Source organism: Thermobia domestica, chromosome 4 (assembly GCF_964235325.1).
Source record: "Thermobia domestica chromosome 4, izTheDome1.hap1.1, whole genome shotgun sequence".
NCBI classification, from domain to species: domain Eukaryota; kingdom Metazoa; phylum Arthropoda; class Insecta; order Zygentoma; family Lepismatidae; genus Thermobia; species Thermobia domestica.
Window position 1 is genome coordinate 119,713,195 of NC_137457.1, and position 20,101 is coordinate 119,733,295.

At 36.3% G+C, this 20,101-nt stretch overlaps 1 protein-coding gene across 1 annotated transcript; it reads left to right on the forward strand.

Moving 5' to 3' along the window:
- Positions 1 to 19,087: 19,087 nt before the first annotated feature.
- Positions 19,088 to 19,639, forward strand: LOC145682852 (uncharacterized). Its single transcript, XM_081754216.1, has one exon. It carries the CDS (start codon positions 19,088 to 19,090, stop codon positions 19,637 to 19,639), a length of 552 nt encoding a protein of 183 aa, XP_081610342.1.
- Positions 19,640 to 20,101: the final 462 nt, after the last annotated feature.

Below are 20,101 nucleotides of genomic sequence, written 5' to 3' on the forward strand. Positions count from 1 at the left end.
TTGAATTGAATGAAAATTAAGAGAATTAAACTTTGTAAATTTAAGGAAATCATAAAGGAACAATCGCTAACAAGCTCTTAAACATGGTAAAATTGAATCATATGTACATCAAAACATATATCAATTCATAACAACACGTTTTGAAAATAAGCTACACATAATTTAATTATATACACAAACATTGTGAGAAGTCTTATAGAAAAAAATGAAACTCTTCTGAGACAAGCTACGTCATAAAGAAAAATACACGAAATATATTTTACAGATTAGTGTTGGTTTTATTTACTTGAATCACTATTGTAATATTCGTCTAAATGTTTTAAATATCTCAATTGTCATCGTTGTTGTAAGAAATCGTTTCGTAATCGTAATAGTAAGAAGCTGAACCACTTTGGAATACATAGATTATAAGATTTGTAGCCCAACTTTTTCGGCTAACAATTAGATCTCATTCCAATTAAAGTTCAACACCATGTTTCATATCTGTTTACACCACTACATGTTGACCAACATGAACTACATCTACTTGATTGAATACTTGAATTTGAGTGGTGAAAAGAGGGACGTTATTACCACCTTCTTTGGGGATTTACTGCGTCTGTAAAATAAGAACAATATGACGCCATATCATGTTTACCTTTTTATTATTTACTCTCTTTCTTCACATCATTGTATATATTTTTGTATAAGGTGACCTTTCTATCTTAGGCTTTCTGTTACATATCAACTAACTCTTACCATCTCTTTCTTATTCTATATTGTATCATTTACAAATTATGTCAGCTTTTAAAAGATAAAACGTATTCTGATAACTTGGATTTCGAGTAAGCTTCAGTAATTCTATGTATTCATATTATGACAAACACGGAAAAGATTAAACACAAACTTGACTACTATTCTAATTTATTTTCATATTATAAGTCTGAGCAGTTTACCCATCCAGTGATGAATTAAGAATTTAAGAGACAAAAATCTTGAGACTTAGAGGAATTGAAGAAAATCTTGGTTTCTAACCTTTATGTATGTATTAAAACAGTGATGCTGGATGGTAAACATATAGAGCATTAAGTTTAAAGCGAAGCCTTAAATAGGTTTCTCCTCACGCAAGCAGCTATTGCCACTGAAGAGTCTATGTCACATCATACATTTTGTTTAGCAGGTTTCCATTTTATTCCCTATAGAATCGACACACAAAATTTTCTGTGAAACAATAGAATTTAGATCCCAATGAAGAATTGCCATCCCTCATTTTAACTCTGAGGTAAGAAATTACACATACCTAGCCATTCATTTGATATGACTTTATAAATTTTCAACTTAACAATTTAATTTAAACATTAACCGTAGAATGCCCGTGCTTCCATTTGCTACGTGAAGGACCATGGGGAGGGGGCAAATTTCACCGCTATGGTTTTAAGTAGCTTTCACAGTACATTTCTTCCATTTCATATGACGTATTGAACAAAAATTCACAAAAGAAGCTTTTAAAGGGATTGTGCTCTTTGTTTGTATAAAAGAACGCGATAAATATAGTGTGACAATCTGCTTATATATTATACCAAATTTAAAATTTTACTGTGCGGAAAACCAGTATTATAACTAACACTCGACAAATTCCATTGAAGCCTAAATGTTTATATAAAAGGGAACATTTTTAAAAAGTAATAAAAATTTTTGATATGAACACAAATGAAAGTAAGTTGATGAAAACAAAGATGGTAGCACCTATGTGCGAAGGGAGGAGTAAAAATCGGCCCACACAAAAGGAATTATCTTTTTCAAAAGAAAAAACAGTGTAGTGTATTAAAGTTGAAAAAAGTATGAATCTTTCATGAAAAGGAAAAATAGCTAAAAACAAAGATTTCTGAATGCAGTTTAATCCACGAAAACTAAATAAAAAAAGAACTTGCGAGAACAATTGAACCCCCTTGATCTTTCTAGTTTTAAACGCCTGAAATATTTATCAAGCAGTTGCAATAGCGAGACATTAATTGGTTTACTACGTAGTACTCAAGTTTTATTTTATCAAATAATGTTATTTAGGTTATTACATATTTCCATTTTTGTTGAAGATTCGTTTTACGACACTTTTTATACAAAATAGTATGGTTTCTCTTTCGTCTCCCTATTGAATATAGCAGAGATTAAACATGTTCCCTACTATTTTTCTAACCCTTAAGTAACACAGTAGAGCTTACACCATAAAAGTTATGATTTATGTGTCCATCCCTAATTTCTTTTTGCAGTTCCGATATAAGGCTAGCAAGTAGCTTATGGGAAAAAGCCGTGATCTCGAGGTCAAAGAGGTCAAAGACTGAATACTTAGAAATGTATAAACCCTAAACGTTAAAACATATTTAAAGTTATAAACTCTAAATGATTAAATCATGTTTATAGTTCTGGAATAAGTACAGAACTTACTTTAAGCTTAAAAGAGTGCCTTTCTACACTCTAAGTACCAACAGAGTAGTTCATTATATAAAATACAGTGACCCAGTTTTTATGGTGAAATAAACAGTTGCTATGAAGAAAATACGGTTAAAAATTCACAGTGACTTATGTCTTGCAATATCCGCCTAACGCTAGTATGCTCTATTGAAGGGAGTATATCACATTTTTCAGCTATTTTCCTTTCAGCTATGAACACCTTATTGTTTCTCAACATAATATATCTAAATTGAAATTTTGGTAATGTTCAGAACCATTCAAGCAACTAGGACAATTTAAAGGTCTATATCTCGCTTTCTCAAAAAACATGAGGCATAAAATACAGTATCCTAACTTTGATTCCGCAAGGAGACTTGTGAAACATAATGTTTGTCTGCCTGTACCCGTACCAACAGACTCATACACCCTGTGCAGTGTTTCATCCGATGAAGAACCTGCTGGATGTGAGGATATTGTACAATCTTCGAGTACACGGTCAGATCCCAATTACGATCCAGTGTCTGACACTAATAAGTCAGGAAGAGTTGAATGATCTAATCAGAGACTTAAATCTTCACAAGTCTAAGGCCCTATTGCTTGCATCACGACTTCAACAATGGAATCTACTAAACCAAGATTTGAATATATCGACGTATAGGAAAAGTGAGGTTAGCCTAGTTCGTAATTTTACAAAGGATGGTGATTTGGTGTATTGCAGTGAGATTCCTCGCTTATGGGACAACTTAAGTTGAACTACAACACTGAAGATTGAAGGCTATTCGTAGATTTCTCTAAGATAAGTCTCAAGGCAGTGTTACCACACAATGGCAATGAAAAGCCAGTCATCCCTATTGCTCATTTTGTACATATGAAAGAAAGATACTAGAACATGCGAACCATATTGCAGAAAATGAAGTAGGAACAATTCAGTGATCTGTATGCGCTGACCTTAATGTTATTGCCATCCTCATCGGTTTACAAGGAGGTTACACATAGCACTGCTGTTTCTTGTGTCATTGGGATAGTCGAGCCAAAGATCAGTACACCATCACAAAATGGCCGCCAAGTAAGCAACTGGTCCCAGGGGAGATGAACGTGGCTAATAAATGTCTTGCGGATCCCGATAAAATATTCTTGCCACCCCTTAATATCAAATTAGGGCTCATGATGGTCTTCGTCAAGGCCCTGAACTGGGATGGTGAAGCATTTAATGAACTCAGGAAACTATTCCCAAGAGTCAGCGAGACCAAGGTGTTTGTACGGGACCTCAAATCAGAGACATTCTTAAGGATGGTACATTTTCTTCTAAGCTCAATGAAGTGGAAAATGAGGCTTGGAACGCTTTTCGAGAAGTGTGGAGTACCTTTCTAGGGGATCATAAGTCACCTGATTGCAAAGACATTGTGGGCAGGTTAATTTCTTCATTTGGTAAAATGGGATTTAATATATCCCATAAGTTACACTTCATGCATTGCCACCTGGACTTCTTCCCTGAAGTGTTAGGTCTTTAACGGACACGGGGAAAGGCTTCACCAGAAAATAGCTATGATAGAGAGGCACGACAGTGGTAAATGGAGTATGAAAATGTTGGCAGTCTTTTGTTAGAATTTGACACGCGATACACCCTGTAGTAACTACAAGAGGAGTAGGAAAACCAAGTGACACGAAAGTGTTAAATGTGAACTTTTTATGCAATTTTATAAGCATAATTTATATTGATATTTAAATTACAACGTGCAAATTATTATGGGTGGAGAATAGCATCTTTTGGGGATATTGAAACACCCCCCTCCTCCCTGAAAATTGGTACGTCCTGGAGAGAAACGGGTTACGGATTTGAGCTCAGGTGCCCCAAACTTATAGGAATTACCTATTGTCGTTCGTAGGAGCGAAAAAAAGTTTCATTTTTAAGACCAGTGTAATAGGCAGTTTGAATGTGGTAAAATCACATAACAAATTCCAACATACATGTACGGCGTGGCCACACATCAGTAATAGCAGTGAAACACCCAGAGACATTCTGTATGTAAATAACATTTTGGGTAAAAAGTTGTTAAAATTATCAGAGAAAGCGAACATTATGTAGCATAAGTTACATTGTCAACTATATCATTTTGACTTCCTTTTGAAACTTCTACAATTTGACTTCAGGTGCATATACAACGTCATTTGGCGTCTAGTGTTAATATACTTGATGTGAAAACCACCATTTTGACGTCCTGCAGCATTGCCAATTTTCGCATTCAGTTTTCTGGACAAGGAAGTTTACTTCAGTGTTTGCTACTATAAAGGCACATTGATGGCAAAGTCACGCTGCCGAGAAAAACAATTTTCTTCGCGTTTTCATGATTTATCGTTATATACATATATATATATATATATATATATATATATATATATATATATATATATATATATATATATATATCGTTATATATAACAGAATCACACACACACACACACACACACACATATATATATATATATATATATATATATATATATATATATATATATATATATATATATATATTGGTCTAGGAATTAATTCGTGCTTTTGGTACGCACATATTGAAGCTGTAGTACAAACACAAAATACATAAATACCTTAAGAAAAATATTGTCCATCGCTAGCCACCACTTTCGCCCATCTGTCAGGCAATGTACGGATTCCGTGGCGAATGAAGTCCTCATCCTTGGAAGCGGTCCAGTCAGAGACCCATGTTTCGATATCTTCTGAAGAAGTAAACCGCTGTCCAATCAAATCGTTGTTCATGCAATCGAACAAGTAGTAGTCCGAAGGAGCAACGTCTGGTGAATACGGCGGGTGGGGTAAAACTTCCCATCCGACATTTTCTAAATAGGTTTTGACCGGTTTTGCGACATGTGGGCGAGCGTTATCATGTTGAACAATAAGTTTATCATGTCTGTTCTCCCATTCTGGTCGTGTTCTGGCCAGAGCTTGCTCCAAACGCATTAATTGTCGTCGATAACGTTCTCCATTCATAGTTTCACCCGGTTGCAGCAGCTCATAGTACACCACACCTTTCATATCCCACCATATGCACAGCATAACCTTTGCACAGTGAATATCTCGTTTTGGTTGTGATGGACCTAGTTCACCTGGTTTCACCCAGGCCTTTTTTCGTTTAGGGTTCGAGTAATGGATCCACTTCTCAACACCCGTAATAATTCGATGCAGAAACCCCTTTCTGCTCTGTCGTTGAAGCAGCAATTCGCAAATGGTTTTTCGTCTTTCAACGTCTCTGTCTTTCAATTCATGTGGAACCCAATGTGACATCTTTTGAATCATTCCCATGGCTTTCAAGCGTTTGGAGACTGTTGTTTGATCAACGCCTAATGCTGCTGCAAGTTGTTCCTGCGTTTGACACGAATCCTGCTCGAGCAATGCTGTCAATTCTTCGTCTTGAAATTTTTTTGACTGTCCAGCTCGCTCTTGGTCTGCCAAGCCGAAATCACCACTTCTAAACCGTGCAAACCACTTCTGACACGTTCGCTCAGCTAGAGCATGGTCACCATACACTTCCACCAAAATACGATGACTTTTAGTAGCACTTTTCTGCATGTTAAAGTAATGCAGCAGGGCACCCCGCAAAAACACTTTATCAGGCACAAATTGCGCCATGTTCACTTAACTACAAACTGGTGTTGTTGACGCTTTAATCCACTGCCCTATACTACCAACGATACGCGATGACAGGGGTTTGCAACACATGTGTGGATACACGGAAGTGTGGGACGCTCCGTTCGTTGCGCCAGCTCTTGTCCACCCGCACGAATTAATTCCTAGACCAAATATATATATATATATATATATATATATATATATATATATATATATATATATATATATATATGTGTGTGTGTGTGTGTGTGTGTGTGTGATTCCGTTAGTCCGTACCAGGCGTTTAAATCGAAAACAGTCCGATATATGTACAAACTGAAAAATACGTATCCCATTAGTTGCAAAGAACAACAGAGCAAAGCAAAAAGTATCGCCCCAGGGTGTCCCGCAGGGTCCCAGACGGGGTCCAACTCAAAATTGTTAAATCGAAAGAGGGGTCAAGTGGTATATCGCTTGAAAGCTCTTGCAAAAAGAAAGAAGCTACAACAAGTCCCGATTCTCTACGATCACCTTATGCACCATGGTGGCTGGTCAAAATGTCATTATAATTTCATTGAAAACAATGTGACCACCTTATAAATCTGAAACGGGCAGCCAGACGGAAACACTGAAAAACAGGTGTCTCATTATTGTAAAAGTACAACATATCACGCTAACCAGTTCTAGATATCCAGGCAGGGTCCATCTCCAAATTAGCAGTTGTTTGATTGTACTAGAGGGAAGACCCTGAAAATTTTGAACAGCTATATTTCCTTGGTAACATACGTTTTCCGGGTACAATACTACAGACACTGTTTAGTACTCTTTCGTGACACTACTGGAAATTGTTGTCTTGTCTCGTCTCGTAGACAACACTGGTAACATACACAGTATGGAAATGGAAACGTTATGGTGGACAAGTAAGTATTATATTGAAACGTCTAAAGTTGTTCTAGGAATTAATTTACCATCGCATAACGTACAAAGAATATATCACATTTACCTTGGAGACGGCTGCTGTCCGTTATGTAACAGATGTGCACTTCACACAGTGTGTCTTACATCACGTTTTACCGAAATTGTCGTCCATGTACAGCAAGACAACGGTCCAGACGATGATAATAATTATAGCCCACAGCTTCAAGCTCTGCCTCTCCTATGCTTCGAAATTCTGTCATTATACGTTGCCTCATATCTTCTGGCGTAGTTGGTCTATTCCTGTAAACAAGCTCCTTGAGTCGACCCTAGAAATAATAGTCCGTGCACGTAAGGTCTGGAGAGCGAGGAGGGAAAGGGGTATTGGACCATCTTCCTAACCAACAGTGCGGAAATAAAATATTTAATGCACCTCTGCATACACGAGCAACATGTGCTGGACAACCACCAATTACATCCACATATTACGCCGCACATGAAGTAGGATGTTTTTCAGCAGTTGCGGTAGATGTTCAGTCAAGAATTGATGGAACAGAGCCGACGACGTCTCCATCAAGAAACCAGGGCCCAATTACATGTGTTCCAGGGCCCAATCACATGTGCTTTTGTCTGTACACAGTTAAAGGCGCCGCGAGACCGAAAACAAAGTGGGGCTGTCTGAATGGTTGCTCCCAGCATGTCCAGTTCAATCTCAAATTATCTTAATCGTTTGTACATCATTTGTACAGAAATGTACATGCGAAGTTTTCGTTTGTACACAATTAGGAGCGCCGACAGAACGAAAATAAAGTGGGGTTCTTTCTAAGTGGTAGGTCCCCACCAACGTGTCAAATTCAATCACAAATTGTCGCAATCATTTGTACATCGTTTTAGAGAAATGTGCAGGCGAAATGTTTGTTTGTGCAAACTTAGGGGCGCCGCCAGGCGAAAACAATATGGCAACTGTCTAAATGGTGGAAACATTAAAAAATGTGTCACATACTATACAGTATTTTTCTAACAAGACTTTGTTCACACTATTGTGTCGATTGGTATGTTCACACTATCGTGTGATTCACTATATTGATCTTGTTCTAACGATGATGGAATTAAATGTTTTTTTTTGTTTTTCTGTTTTTATATATATATTTATACTTACAATCATTATTGCTTAGTTAGTTTATCACTCCTCGGCTCTTATTATTATACTTATTCATTATTTCTTACGTGAGCTGAATCTTTATGAGAAAAATACATTTTTTCTTTCTAACGTGCACAGAAACTGTTATTCTCATATCGTGCAGGAAATTGATAAATAGAAGATATAACAAATTCACAAAGTAGACTGTTAAAGGGAAAATTATAACTCTGTATCTTGTTTTATTTGATCATCTTCATTAAACTCATTTTGCAGAAACTACAGAATGCATGGTGAAGTATCTTGTTGCATTCAGCATTCTCATTTACGAGTAGGGTTGCTCACTGTTCGGTACTTGCTGTTATTTTGATTAAGCCCGGTGACCAGTATAAACTTCTTATTAGCCCCCTTCTGACCAGTATTTTGGAATCTGCAATCCAGAATATAACATTCAACATCGAAATGTTTCAACAGTGCCCTTACGAACACAAATTTCCGTTGTATTATACATTATCGATATATCTTTTTAATCTATGGCATTTTTTATATATTTATCATAAGAAATTTGATAACACTTAGATTTTATTGTAAAAGAATTTTATACATTTATTGAAAGTAGAAAATGACTTTTAAAGCAATTTCCTTTGTTTGAAGTGTAAGTTTATAGAGTAAATTTCATTTTATGAACCAACTATTGTTACGTAAAGATTAATATCCAGTATTATTCATCTGTTTCGATAATTTTAAAGAAGTGGCAATTGCTGGTAAATAAAATAACGATCAATACAGTCTTCAGTTTATCATTTGTACAGAAAATTTTGGGAGTGTGCTGGTAATTTTGTTTTAGTGAGTTGGCAACATATTTACGAGGTTTTCTTTCAACTCTGCTACGTAGTGGCTCCGTACTGACACCCTGCATGCAAATAAGTATGTAAGGCTACTATACGCCCCGGTTTCTTAAAATTTGTCCCGGTGTGCAGAAAATGTTCGTTTTTGTTCTTTTTCTTTTTTTTTTTTTTTTTGTTAATTACATATCAAAAGTTCTGAAAAGATAATAAAATCGACTTATTCCTTTCGCTTTCGGTTCCAACAATACTATAGTAAATACATTTCATTCTAATCTTTATTATTATTCCAATCGCTGCTTTCCCGGATATAACATGCAATGTTTAAATCCTCCTAAGTGGCACTCTTATCAATAAATGTAAGAATGTATGCCCCGAGGGGGCAACAAATTCTTGTGTCGTTGCAGACCAGCCACGAAAACACATTTTTTCCGCTTCAGAAAACCAATTATGCAAATTGCTTTCTATTAGTTCGCATTTTAGGTTACCAAAATAAATCAGTCCATTGAAATTTGGAAACAACTTCATAAATCTGGATTTTTTCTTTATAGACATGTATAGCATGTGAGGTGGTATGTGTAATGATATTGAAAATATCATTTTTGCCTAAATATTGTTTGTTCACTGTTTGCGTTTATATTGTGTAACAGTTGCTAGCTTCAATAATATTTTTTTAGCAATGTTGAGTAAGTATAATTTTAAGTTGTATAATTAGTGCGGTGCTGTAGTAAAATTCGAAAGATAAAATGAATACAAAACGCAATATCTACTACTAATTTGTAAGATGACCCATCTTTTCTGTTTTCAAAAAATATGGTAGCCTTAAAGTATGCTAAACCATACAAAATAAATTGTACTGTAAATTGTACCCCTCCGATAGTGCTCTTAAACGGGTCGGGTTACGGGTTGGGTTGATGGGTCGGGTCGGGTCCGCACAGTTGGGTTAGCTCGGGTCGGGTCGTCGCATTCGTCACTTATTTTGAAATACTATAAGGATCTTTGTTGTAGAGTTCAATTCGAAATTTGTGAATGAATGATAAGTGACTAATTGTAGGTGAAATAGTAATAACATTTTAACTTAACCCTATATTAACTAATAGGCATGGTAATTAATATTACGACTGACTTTTTTCCTTTCTGCGTTTTTATGTGAAGTTAAATGTCACATTAAGTGAAATTGAAAGGAAATGTCTAGTTAACGTCCCACGTTATGCACCAACGCTAAGAGAGACAGTGATGATGAGAAATAATTAAACTGGTTGAAAGAAGAAAGTGGGAGGGAATGGGAGAACACCGAGAAAACCCATACACACGGTGTTTGTCCAACAGAAAACTTACTTGCTACGAGCTAGAATCAATACCCATGGAACATCGGGTCAAACATCTACCTTTGAGTAAGGCACATTATTAAAATTATTATTATTATTATTATTATTATTATTATTATTATTATTATTATTATTATTATTATTATTTAAGAGTGACCTAGAAAGTTCCGCCGCCTTTTCACCAACTCCTTCGAACATTGATATGTAACCTAAGACGTGCCTGGAATATCAAAAATAGTCTCCATTAGCATCGACGACCTTCTGCCAAGGTTCTGGAAGGCCATGGTAATTGTAATTAATATTTAAAAACAGCGTTGCTCTCTGATAGAATCATAAGGAACTAATTGTACTAAAATATCATTCTGTAGGGAATTACCTTTTAATTTTTTCTTAATTGATTTATCTAGAATATATTTGCAACGTTATATACAATTAGCGAGTATTTCATTGCGGAGAAAGTCAAATCACTACCGCGGCAATAATAATAATAATAATAATAATAATAATAATAATAATAATAATAATAATATTAATAATAATAATAATAATAATAATAATAATAATAATAATAATAATAATAATAATAATAATAATGGACTCCATCGCAGTCGAACTTGATGGGACGTGAAGTGAACGAAGTATCAAGTGTATATTGAACCTCTACTAGCGATTTGAACTGTGTTCTCTAAGGTGATTGTCCAAGGAATGGTGATAATCGGACGGTACAATGTCCGTGGAGTATGGCGGATCCAATAGTGTTTCCCATCCAAGGCGTAGAATGGTGTCCTGGGTCATCTTAGCCGCGTATGGCTTAGCGTTGCCTTGTAACACGAGGACCCCTTTGCGATTCTGAAGTGCTGGATCAAGAGAGTGACAGTACACAGTTGCATTGATGTTCTGTCTAGCTGGTAGAAGTTTCCGATGGATGATGCCGCGGGCAGTCCACAAAATGCACAGGAGAACCTTATTGCTGGCTTGGACTGTTTTTGAACCGGTTAATGGGATGCTAACCAACGATGATCGCGTCGTGTAGCTTCGTACATGACCCACTTTTCATCACATGTCAACACTCTGTCCAGAAATTGCTCCTTCCTCAGACGAGGCACCAAAGAAACACAGGTGTCTGCTCGCGTTGCTTTCTGGCCCAAAGTCAAATCATGTAGGACCCGTCAACCCAACTTGCAGTGCTTCCCAATTTGATGGTTGTGGTGCCGAATTGTTTCTCCACTCACACTGAATTGTAGTACCAGGTCCTCACATGTCTGTCTGTCTGCCTCAATTGCTGCCTGAAGAACTTTATTTTTAACATCTGTTTGTCTTCCGGCACGTGGTGCGTCTTCGAGTGTTTCGTCACCGTCCTTAAACCGTCCTAACGCTGCACTCTCCGCGTAGTCACGACACCCTCACCAAAGCCTTTCATATTTTCCGCCCCGCGGAGAAGCAATTTGAACTCGTACAGTAAACAAGACCTTATGACGCTCTATGAATTTCCCATGTTCACTCTGTCCTTACGCACGTTCACGATGTATCTGAACAGCCACAACCAGGTAGTATGTTGGATATACTTACTAGTGTTGCTCACGAAACCAGGTTTGGGGCATTCTCGTCTCGAAAATGTGTCGTGAAGGTAGTCTAGTCGCAAAAAGTACATATATTTTCATTGAAAGAGCTCTGTCTCATCTCGTACCCCTTCATGAAAATTCTGTCTCGCGTCGTCTCGTCCAACAACTGACCTTCGCCTTTCTCTATTCGCATTCAACTCACGGTGATGGCCAATTGAACACAGACCTCCACAAAAAGAAATAGAACTTTCTTGGTCACCATCAGAATATTATTATTATTATTATTATTATTATTATTATTATTATTATTATTATTATTATTATTATTATTGGTATTATTATTATCATCATTTTACTTTCTCCGCAATGAAATACTCGCCAATTGTATATAACGTAGCAAATATATTCTAGATAAATTAATCAAGAAAAAATTAAAAGGTAATTCCCTACAGAATGATATTTCAGTGCAATTATTTCCTTATGATTCTATCAGAGAGCAACGCTGTTTTCAAATAGAAAAATAAGAATGTTAACGTTATGAAATTTTTGTTTATTACACAGCAAAAAATATTAAAAGAAGTTCTATATACATTCCTTACTAGAAAATAATGTTGACTCCAGAACTTCAAATTTTATTTTGAGTTGCGAAGTTGATTGTCTAAATTTCAACCTTCCAAATTTAGATGTGGAGGAAAATAAAGAAGGTTAGCAGTGTAGAGAGGAAAACGAATTAGGAAATGCTGAAAAAATGCAAGAGACGAGAGCAATATTGGACGATATAAGGAAGCGAAAAAATGAGTGGATCATAAATTTCGATCTTGCTAAGGGATTGCATTCTGAGAGATGTAGTAAAGGGGGCGATATCAGGAGAGCGAGAGTGTGTAAGAAGGTTGCGATTCATAGATTGTAATAAGAAGGGTAGTACATTATATCGGGTTGCGAGGAAGATATTAGCGGGAAATCGCAAAAATGGAAGCTTCTTACACACTCTCGCTCTCCTTCACGGAAACTGGCCTGTCATTAATGGCAGAACACTGAAGAGGAGGAGGATAATTATACTACAAATATAAAAACAATGGTTTATGCATACGAATTGGCCAGCATTTTTTTTTCTGGCGGCAGCTTTGTAAGGTTATCGTTCTCTCAAACTGGTTAGATTGTAAGGTCAGATCACTCGGGTCGGTTGAAGGCTTAGGTCACCTCGGGTTGCGTCACTCGGGCTAGTCGGGCCAGCTCGGGTCTGGTTGTCGGGTCGAGTCAATCGGGTCGGATTGTCGGGTCGGGTCAATCGGGTCGGGTCGGGTCGGTCTTCAACAAATATAATTTCCACGATAATTACAATATATCACGGTTTATACCTTATTGGACTTCCAGTAAAACATTTTCGATGATGTGTACACCATGTCGCCATTTTGTATGAGGGAATTTCTAGGGGGATTTTGTGGGAATTTGATGTAGTGTAAATTCCTGAGTGTATGTGTGTGTGATACCTTACATGACACAATATGCCGGGGAAGTGTGCAGATAAACCGGACAATTTCTGTTATGTATGTGGGGAGCTGACATTTAAATGGCAACGTCGATGTTTCACTCCACTTGTGAGGAAGTGTTATCAGTTATATTTTGGTTGCTGTGTAGGAGACCAAAATAACAATTTCGCTCCTCACTACATTTGTTGAACTTGCGTGAAACGTCTGACTGAGTAAGCAAATGGTGAACGAAACATGAACTTCGCAGTACCGATGATCTGGAGGGAAACAAAAGATCATTTTTCAGACTGCTACTTTTGTATGACACAGATAAAAGAAATAACCAGTAAATCTAACCACACAGTACAGTACCCGAATTTGCCATCAGCAATTAGGCCAGTTCCACACAGTGCAGGATTACCTGTACCAGTACCTCCTCCTCATCTTACGGTAAAAGAGGATTACGTACTTGAGGCAACTACTGAAGTTCCAAATGAAGAAGATGATCCTACTTATTTAGGAAACACATCTACATTTAATCCCCATCTGATAACTCAGGGTGAACTAAATGACCTCGTACGGGATTTAAAACTTTCCAAGATACAGACAGAACTTCTTGCTTCAAGACTTAAAGGCTGGAATCTGATCCATCGTGACACTAAAGTTTGTATTTTTCGAAACCTTCATACAGAGTTTCAAAATTATTATTCTCAAGAAAATGATTTAGTGTATTGTAATAATGTCTGTGCTGTGATGGATACACTTGGACATGCACATTAGAGTGGACCTTATTTATATGGGGAAAAATAAATTTGGTAATTTCCTTGGACTCATCCCCTAAAATGGTTCCATATGGCACAAAATTAAGCCAGGAGAAAAATTAGATCCATTTAATAATTTTAAATGGTGCCCCAAATGACATAAAATTTTGAATGCGTTTACAATACATAGTATATGGGGAAAAGCTGGAATAATCTCTTGTAATTTACAAACAGCTTAAGGGAATGGAAAGATATCTTGGATGATGGAACTAGAGGAAATGAGCAATCTAATTTTGTATAGCATTTTTATGACGGCCATCTTCAAGTCAAAATTCAGGTCAAAATTTTCAAACAGGAAGAGGGTCATGTTACATATCATTTTGAGGTGGCGTTTTCCCAGAAGCACAAATCTCGTATTATTTTTAAGCTACCATTAATCTTGTAAGAGTTATTACATGTGAAAGACGAAATGCTTCGATGTAATGTTATTTTATTACAGTTATGGACCACAGATATGTAAGAATTTTGGAAGTATTTTAAATAAACTGGAAACAAACTGCTGGAGAAAGTTAAATCTTTGTTTCCCCATGAACTGCCAATAAGTTTTTCCATCAAGATGATTCATAGACCATTATTAGGAAAAAGGAAAAATATAACATGTAAGAAATTGAAATATTCCTTATTTATGTAAGCTTTGGGGTAATTTTTCAATAGTTTTTCACTCTTCTATACCACACAGTTCACTTTTGTCACATCTAGGAAAAGATTATCTATGAGAATTCGCTATGTGCAAAAGAAACTTTTTCTGTTACTCATTTTTCGTAAAAACGATTTTGTAATCTTCTGTTAGTTTCACTCCCCTTTCTGCTGCATCGTTTATTACAAAGATGAATTTAACTATTGTCTTTCCTTGAAGATAGTCGTTGTTGTCTGACCATGTGTATATTAAATCTCGCGAGAAAAAATTGTTTGTTGTATCAAAATCACTGGTTTCTTTTTTCGTAAAAATTTTTATGGTATTATCCTTGCGTCAAGCCTCTTTGCTGCTTCACGTTTTCTTCTTACAGTTTTAGTTCTTTCAACCAATTTTTGTTTTTCCACTATGTTAACTCCATCATCAAAAAACTCCAATGCTACATATTCCTCCTTCAAGTACCAGAGATGCCGAGAAAATTTAGAAAGAGCCACCTCAGATAATTCATTATCTATTTGCCTATAACTGTACAAAGCTTTCAAAAATTAGATTTCTTGTAATGATGAATGGGATACTTGATCACATTTAAATGAAGCTTGGACATATAGTCGTATCAGAAAAATTCATGCTCTCCGAAGACCCGTTTCTATTTGCTTTATTAAACGAAAATGTTGGCGAAAGAGAAATATTTTTAAACAGTATATTGCTTTTCCCATCTACCTTGCATGGGGAATGGCTCCAGGCAAACGAAAGAAAACTCTTCGAAGAGGTATGCTATCCAAGAATGTTAGTTCTAAAAATTTACTGTAATCTTCTCTGCGGTGTCCTGTTTCTACAAGTTTGATAGCAAAATTCAATACTTCATTTCTTACATCTGAAATGTTGTTCCTTACGTCATTATCATCATCAATTCTGGAATAAAGTTAGTACAATCTATTTTAGACTAATCGTTCTGAAAATGCTTAAATAGGGGAACGTCCGGTCCAGATGCAAACAAAACACAACACTTGTCAAATACACATTTTAAAACCAATTCATAAATATAGTGTCTACAAGGAAGGTATAGCGGATCATTTTAGAGCATCTGCTCTAGGAGAATGAAAGCACCGTTCACATGACACATATTGCAGGGAATAGTGTGACAACAAACTGCCTGCACGAACTTTACCAAGTTCCATTCTTCAAGCTAATGAACTGTAGAAGAAATAATATGTTCGTTCTCCTCTGCATGATGAGAAACTGAGAACACTAATTAGCCTCTCAAGAGCATCTCCTGTAATAAATATCGACAACCCGTTGATAGTCTCTCTACCAGTCAAATTCAGCAGTAGTTTTCTCATTGCACAACTAACCTACTTGATGCACTCCGAAATTGTTTTTGTGGTCTTATGCAACTTCGCTACGGAGTTTCTCTCAGCATCAATGCATATTCATTACTAGATCCTTTACATTATGGCCTAATGTTTCTGCCGTCGCTTTCAGAATACGTATTCTCGTTCTATCAGTGGACTTGCATCGATCAAGAGCAGCAACCTGTCTTGGAGTTTTAAAATTAATTTTCCCCTTTTACATTTCTTCCAGGGTACGGGCGCACACAGGCACATATTTACATACTCAACTGGGTTTTCCTCTTCATTTCTTGAAATGCTTATCTCTGTGTATTTTAGTGTAAAATTAATACAAATGATTTTCAGAAGTGCATTTTTCTTTTGCTTTCCTCTTTCTAATGAAGCCGCGCATATCCCTCTTGTTCTTTTCGAGCCAAACTCATGTCTTTGTATTTAGTTGTGTAAGAGTTATTACTTGTGAAAAAGATAAATATTTTCACAGGTAATAATTCTGAGACAATTAAGGCTATCTTTAAAATAGTGCCAGATTTGTCTTTCTGGTGAAACGCCACCTCAAAATGATATGTCATATGACCCTCTTCCCGTTTGAAAAATTTGATCTGAATCCAAGATGGCGGACTTCAAGACGGCCGCTGTTACAATACTATACAGTATTATATGTGTTTCTTCCTCTAGTTCCATTATCCAGGGTATTTTTGTGTTCCCTTAAGCCGTTTCTAAATTACAAGATTTTATTCCAGATTTTTCCCATATGTTATGTACTGTTATCGGATTCAAAATTCCTTAATATAGTTCCATATGGAACCATTTTAGGGGGTGAGTCCTAAGAAATTAGGAAATCAAAAATTAAGGACTACCCTAATGCACATATAAGTACAGAGTGGAGATTGTTTATTGACTCTTCCAAAACTAGTTTTAAGGCTGTCCTTTTGCACAATGGCAAAAAATTTCCTTCAGTGCCTTTGGCTTATGCAACTAATATGAAGGAAACCTATGAAAACATCGAAATAGTGTTAGAAGGAATTCAATATGAGAAACACAAGTGGACCGTTTGCTGTAATTTAAAAGTCATTTCTTTTTTAATGGGTTTGCAGCTTGGTTATAAGAAATATTGCTGTGTTCTCTGCGAATTGGACAGCAGGAACAAAGCGGAACATTTCATCAAGAAGGAATGACCAACACATGTATTAACTCCTGGACAGAAGAATGCTGTTTATTCCCCACTGATGAGCCCTGATAAGATAATTCTACCTCCTCTTCACATGAAGTTGGGGCTTCTTAAAAAATTTGTTACGGCAATGGTCAAAAGTAATGCAGGATTTTGTTACCTCAAAGAATAATTTCCTCGAGTTAGTGACGCTAGGGATTTTTGTAGACCCCCAAATAAGATGTTTGATTCGTAACCAAAAATTTAAGGATCTCTTAACTCTGGTTGAGAAAGCACCTTGGGGTTCATTTAAATGTTTAACAGAGAATTTTTAGGGAACAAAAAAGCCCCAAATTACCGTGAAATTGAGAGTGATTTCCTGCAATCATTCAAAGAACTTTTTTGCATCATGTCCCTTAAAATTCACTTTCTAGACTCCCACCTGCATTTCTAACCTGAAAACATTGGTGCTGTTAGTGTTGAGTATGAGGGACGTTTTCATCAGGATATTTCTTCCATGGAGAAGAGACACCAATGACAGTGGAGTTCAAAAAGGCTAGCTGATTACTGTTGGGCACTTAAAATAAATGTTACAGAAGCCAAACACAAAAGAAATCGACAACTAAAACATATTAGTTGAGGTAAGTAAGTGTTTATTTATTAAGAAGATACCACTCACTTCTTTTAAGTAGAAATAAAATGGTGACACGGTGTATACATCATTGAAAATATGTTTTATTTAAAATCCAATAAGATATAAACCGTGCTTTTATTGTAATTTTCGTGGAAGTTATATGTGATTTTATCTGCACTAATGAATATTGTAAAACGAACAGTACACAAAGCATATTTTTTATATAAATATGTTTATTTCTCTAGAAAGAATAATGCTATTCTTATGAAACTTAGAGGGCTTACTAAGTATATACCATGCTAACATACAGTATAATTTGTGCGTTTATGTACTTAAGGTACCCGAGCTACAGCTATGAAAATGGTAAAAAAAGGAAAATTTTAGAGGAAATTTACCGAAAACCCCTCCATCACGGGAAAGCTAAGGGTGATGGACAAAAACTGATTGCAGAATCAAATTGTACGTGAAAAGTTCTATTAGAATCAGGTATTTTCTTCCGTGTGCCAGAGAAAAAAAATTCTTTTGTCGACTAGTGTAATAGGTACTATTTTCAATCTCAGCAACCGTTATTCAAACCGGTTAACGTTGATCGCAGATATTAAAAATACTCAGATCCGTATAGGGGAGAGTTCCCGAAGTTGGACCGGTTCCTAGATTGGACCGCCTTATATTTTGAAAAGTAAATATATTTGAAATATAAGAGTTAGCTACACTGTTTGCAGATAAGGGAAAGAACTCTTGTGTTTACAGTTTCGCGCCACCTGCACGCAGTGAAGGTGAGAACGGCGAACGTGTACGTTATGCAGATCTGTTAGTCCTGGGATCGCAAGTGAACTTACATCATTAACAGGTAACTATAAGGGTTTTAAACTATACACGCGCCAAATGTGTTCTTTTAACTACAACGTGATGCATGTGCTTTAATATTTCAATGTAATAGAAAATTTGAGAACACGTCTTTTTGTTTCAACGTAGGAGTTGCCCAGTTTGAACCAGCACGTGTTGCCTGGATTGGACCGGTCCATTGCATGCAACTATTCTAAATAATTTCGTGTAGAGTCTATGAATAATTTTAAATAAATTATATTACCTTGGGTAAATGCAAATATATTAAAGACGTGTTTCTCCATTATTTAAGTTCAAAAATGGCCGAAAGAGGATAATATGGCCAATGGAAGGAAGAGGAATTACAAATGGCCATTGCTGCTTATCGAAATGAAGATTATGGTTTAAATGAATGCAGCAGAGTATATGGAGTTCCTAAAGTAACGATTAGGCGACATGCTCTTCAGAAAAATAGTATAGTTAATGGAACTATGGTACCAGGCAGGCAGGCTACCTTCAACCCAGACATGAACATGACTCTTGCAGAGCACATGATAGCATTAGAAGGGTGTTCTTTTGGACTGATGATTACAGAAGTTCGGCGATTAGCGTTTGACTTAGTAGAAAAATGTGGTGTTTCTCACACGTTCAATAAGGAGAAAGGTTTGGCTGGAAAAAAGTGGTTCTATGCAATTATGAGAAGAAATCCTGAACTTTCTGTGCGTCGACCAGAAACTACCTCATTACAAAGAGCAAAAGGATTTAACAGAGAAAATGTAGGACATTTTTTTTATCTTTTGGAATGCAATGTGGACCAATTTCAAATCACAGCAGAGGGAATTTACAACGTGGATGGATCAGGATTCACTACTGTCCAGAAACATCTACCGAAAATAGTTGCTCGAAAAGAAAAAACATGATGTAGGTGCTGTTACAAATGGAGGGGCGGAGTGAATACTACAATGGTTTGTGCAGTGAGAGCGGCAGGTGTCTACATACCCTCCATGATAATATTTAAAGCCAAAAAGTGGAATAGTGATTTTGAGATTGGTGCCCCTGTAGTTAGCATTGTCAAGATTTCGGATACAGGATACATAAACTCTGATTTGTTTGTGGTATGGCTTGAACATTTTAGAAAGAATACAAACTGCAATAAAGAACATAAAGTTCTTCTTTTGCTTGATGGACATACCACACACAGCAAGAACTTAGCAGCTTGGGAATTTTCAAGAGAAAACGACATTATTTTACTGCAGCTATCTGGTCACACTACGCACCGTTTGCAACCGCTTGATGTTACATTCTTTGGACCTTTGCAAACGTATTTCGTCCAAGCTCAACAAAAGTTCTTAAACACCTACAAAGGACATCAAAACAAACAA

Coding starts and splice junctions, on each gene's coding strand:
- LOC145682852 (XM_081754216.1), top strand. CDS start 19,088: ATGGCCATTGCTGCTTATCGAAATGAAGATTATGGTTTAAATGAATGC.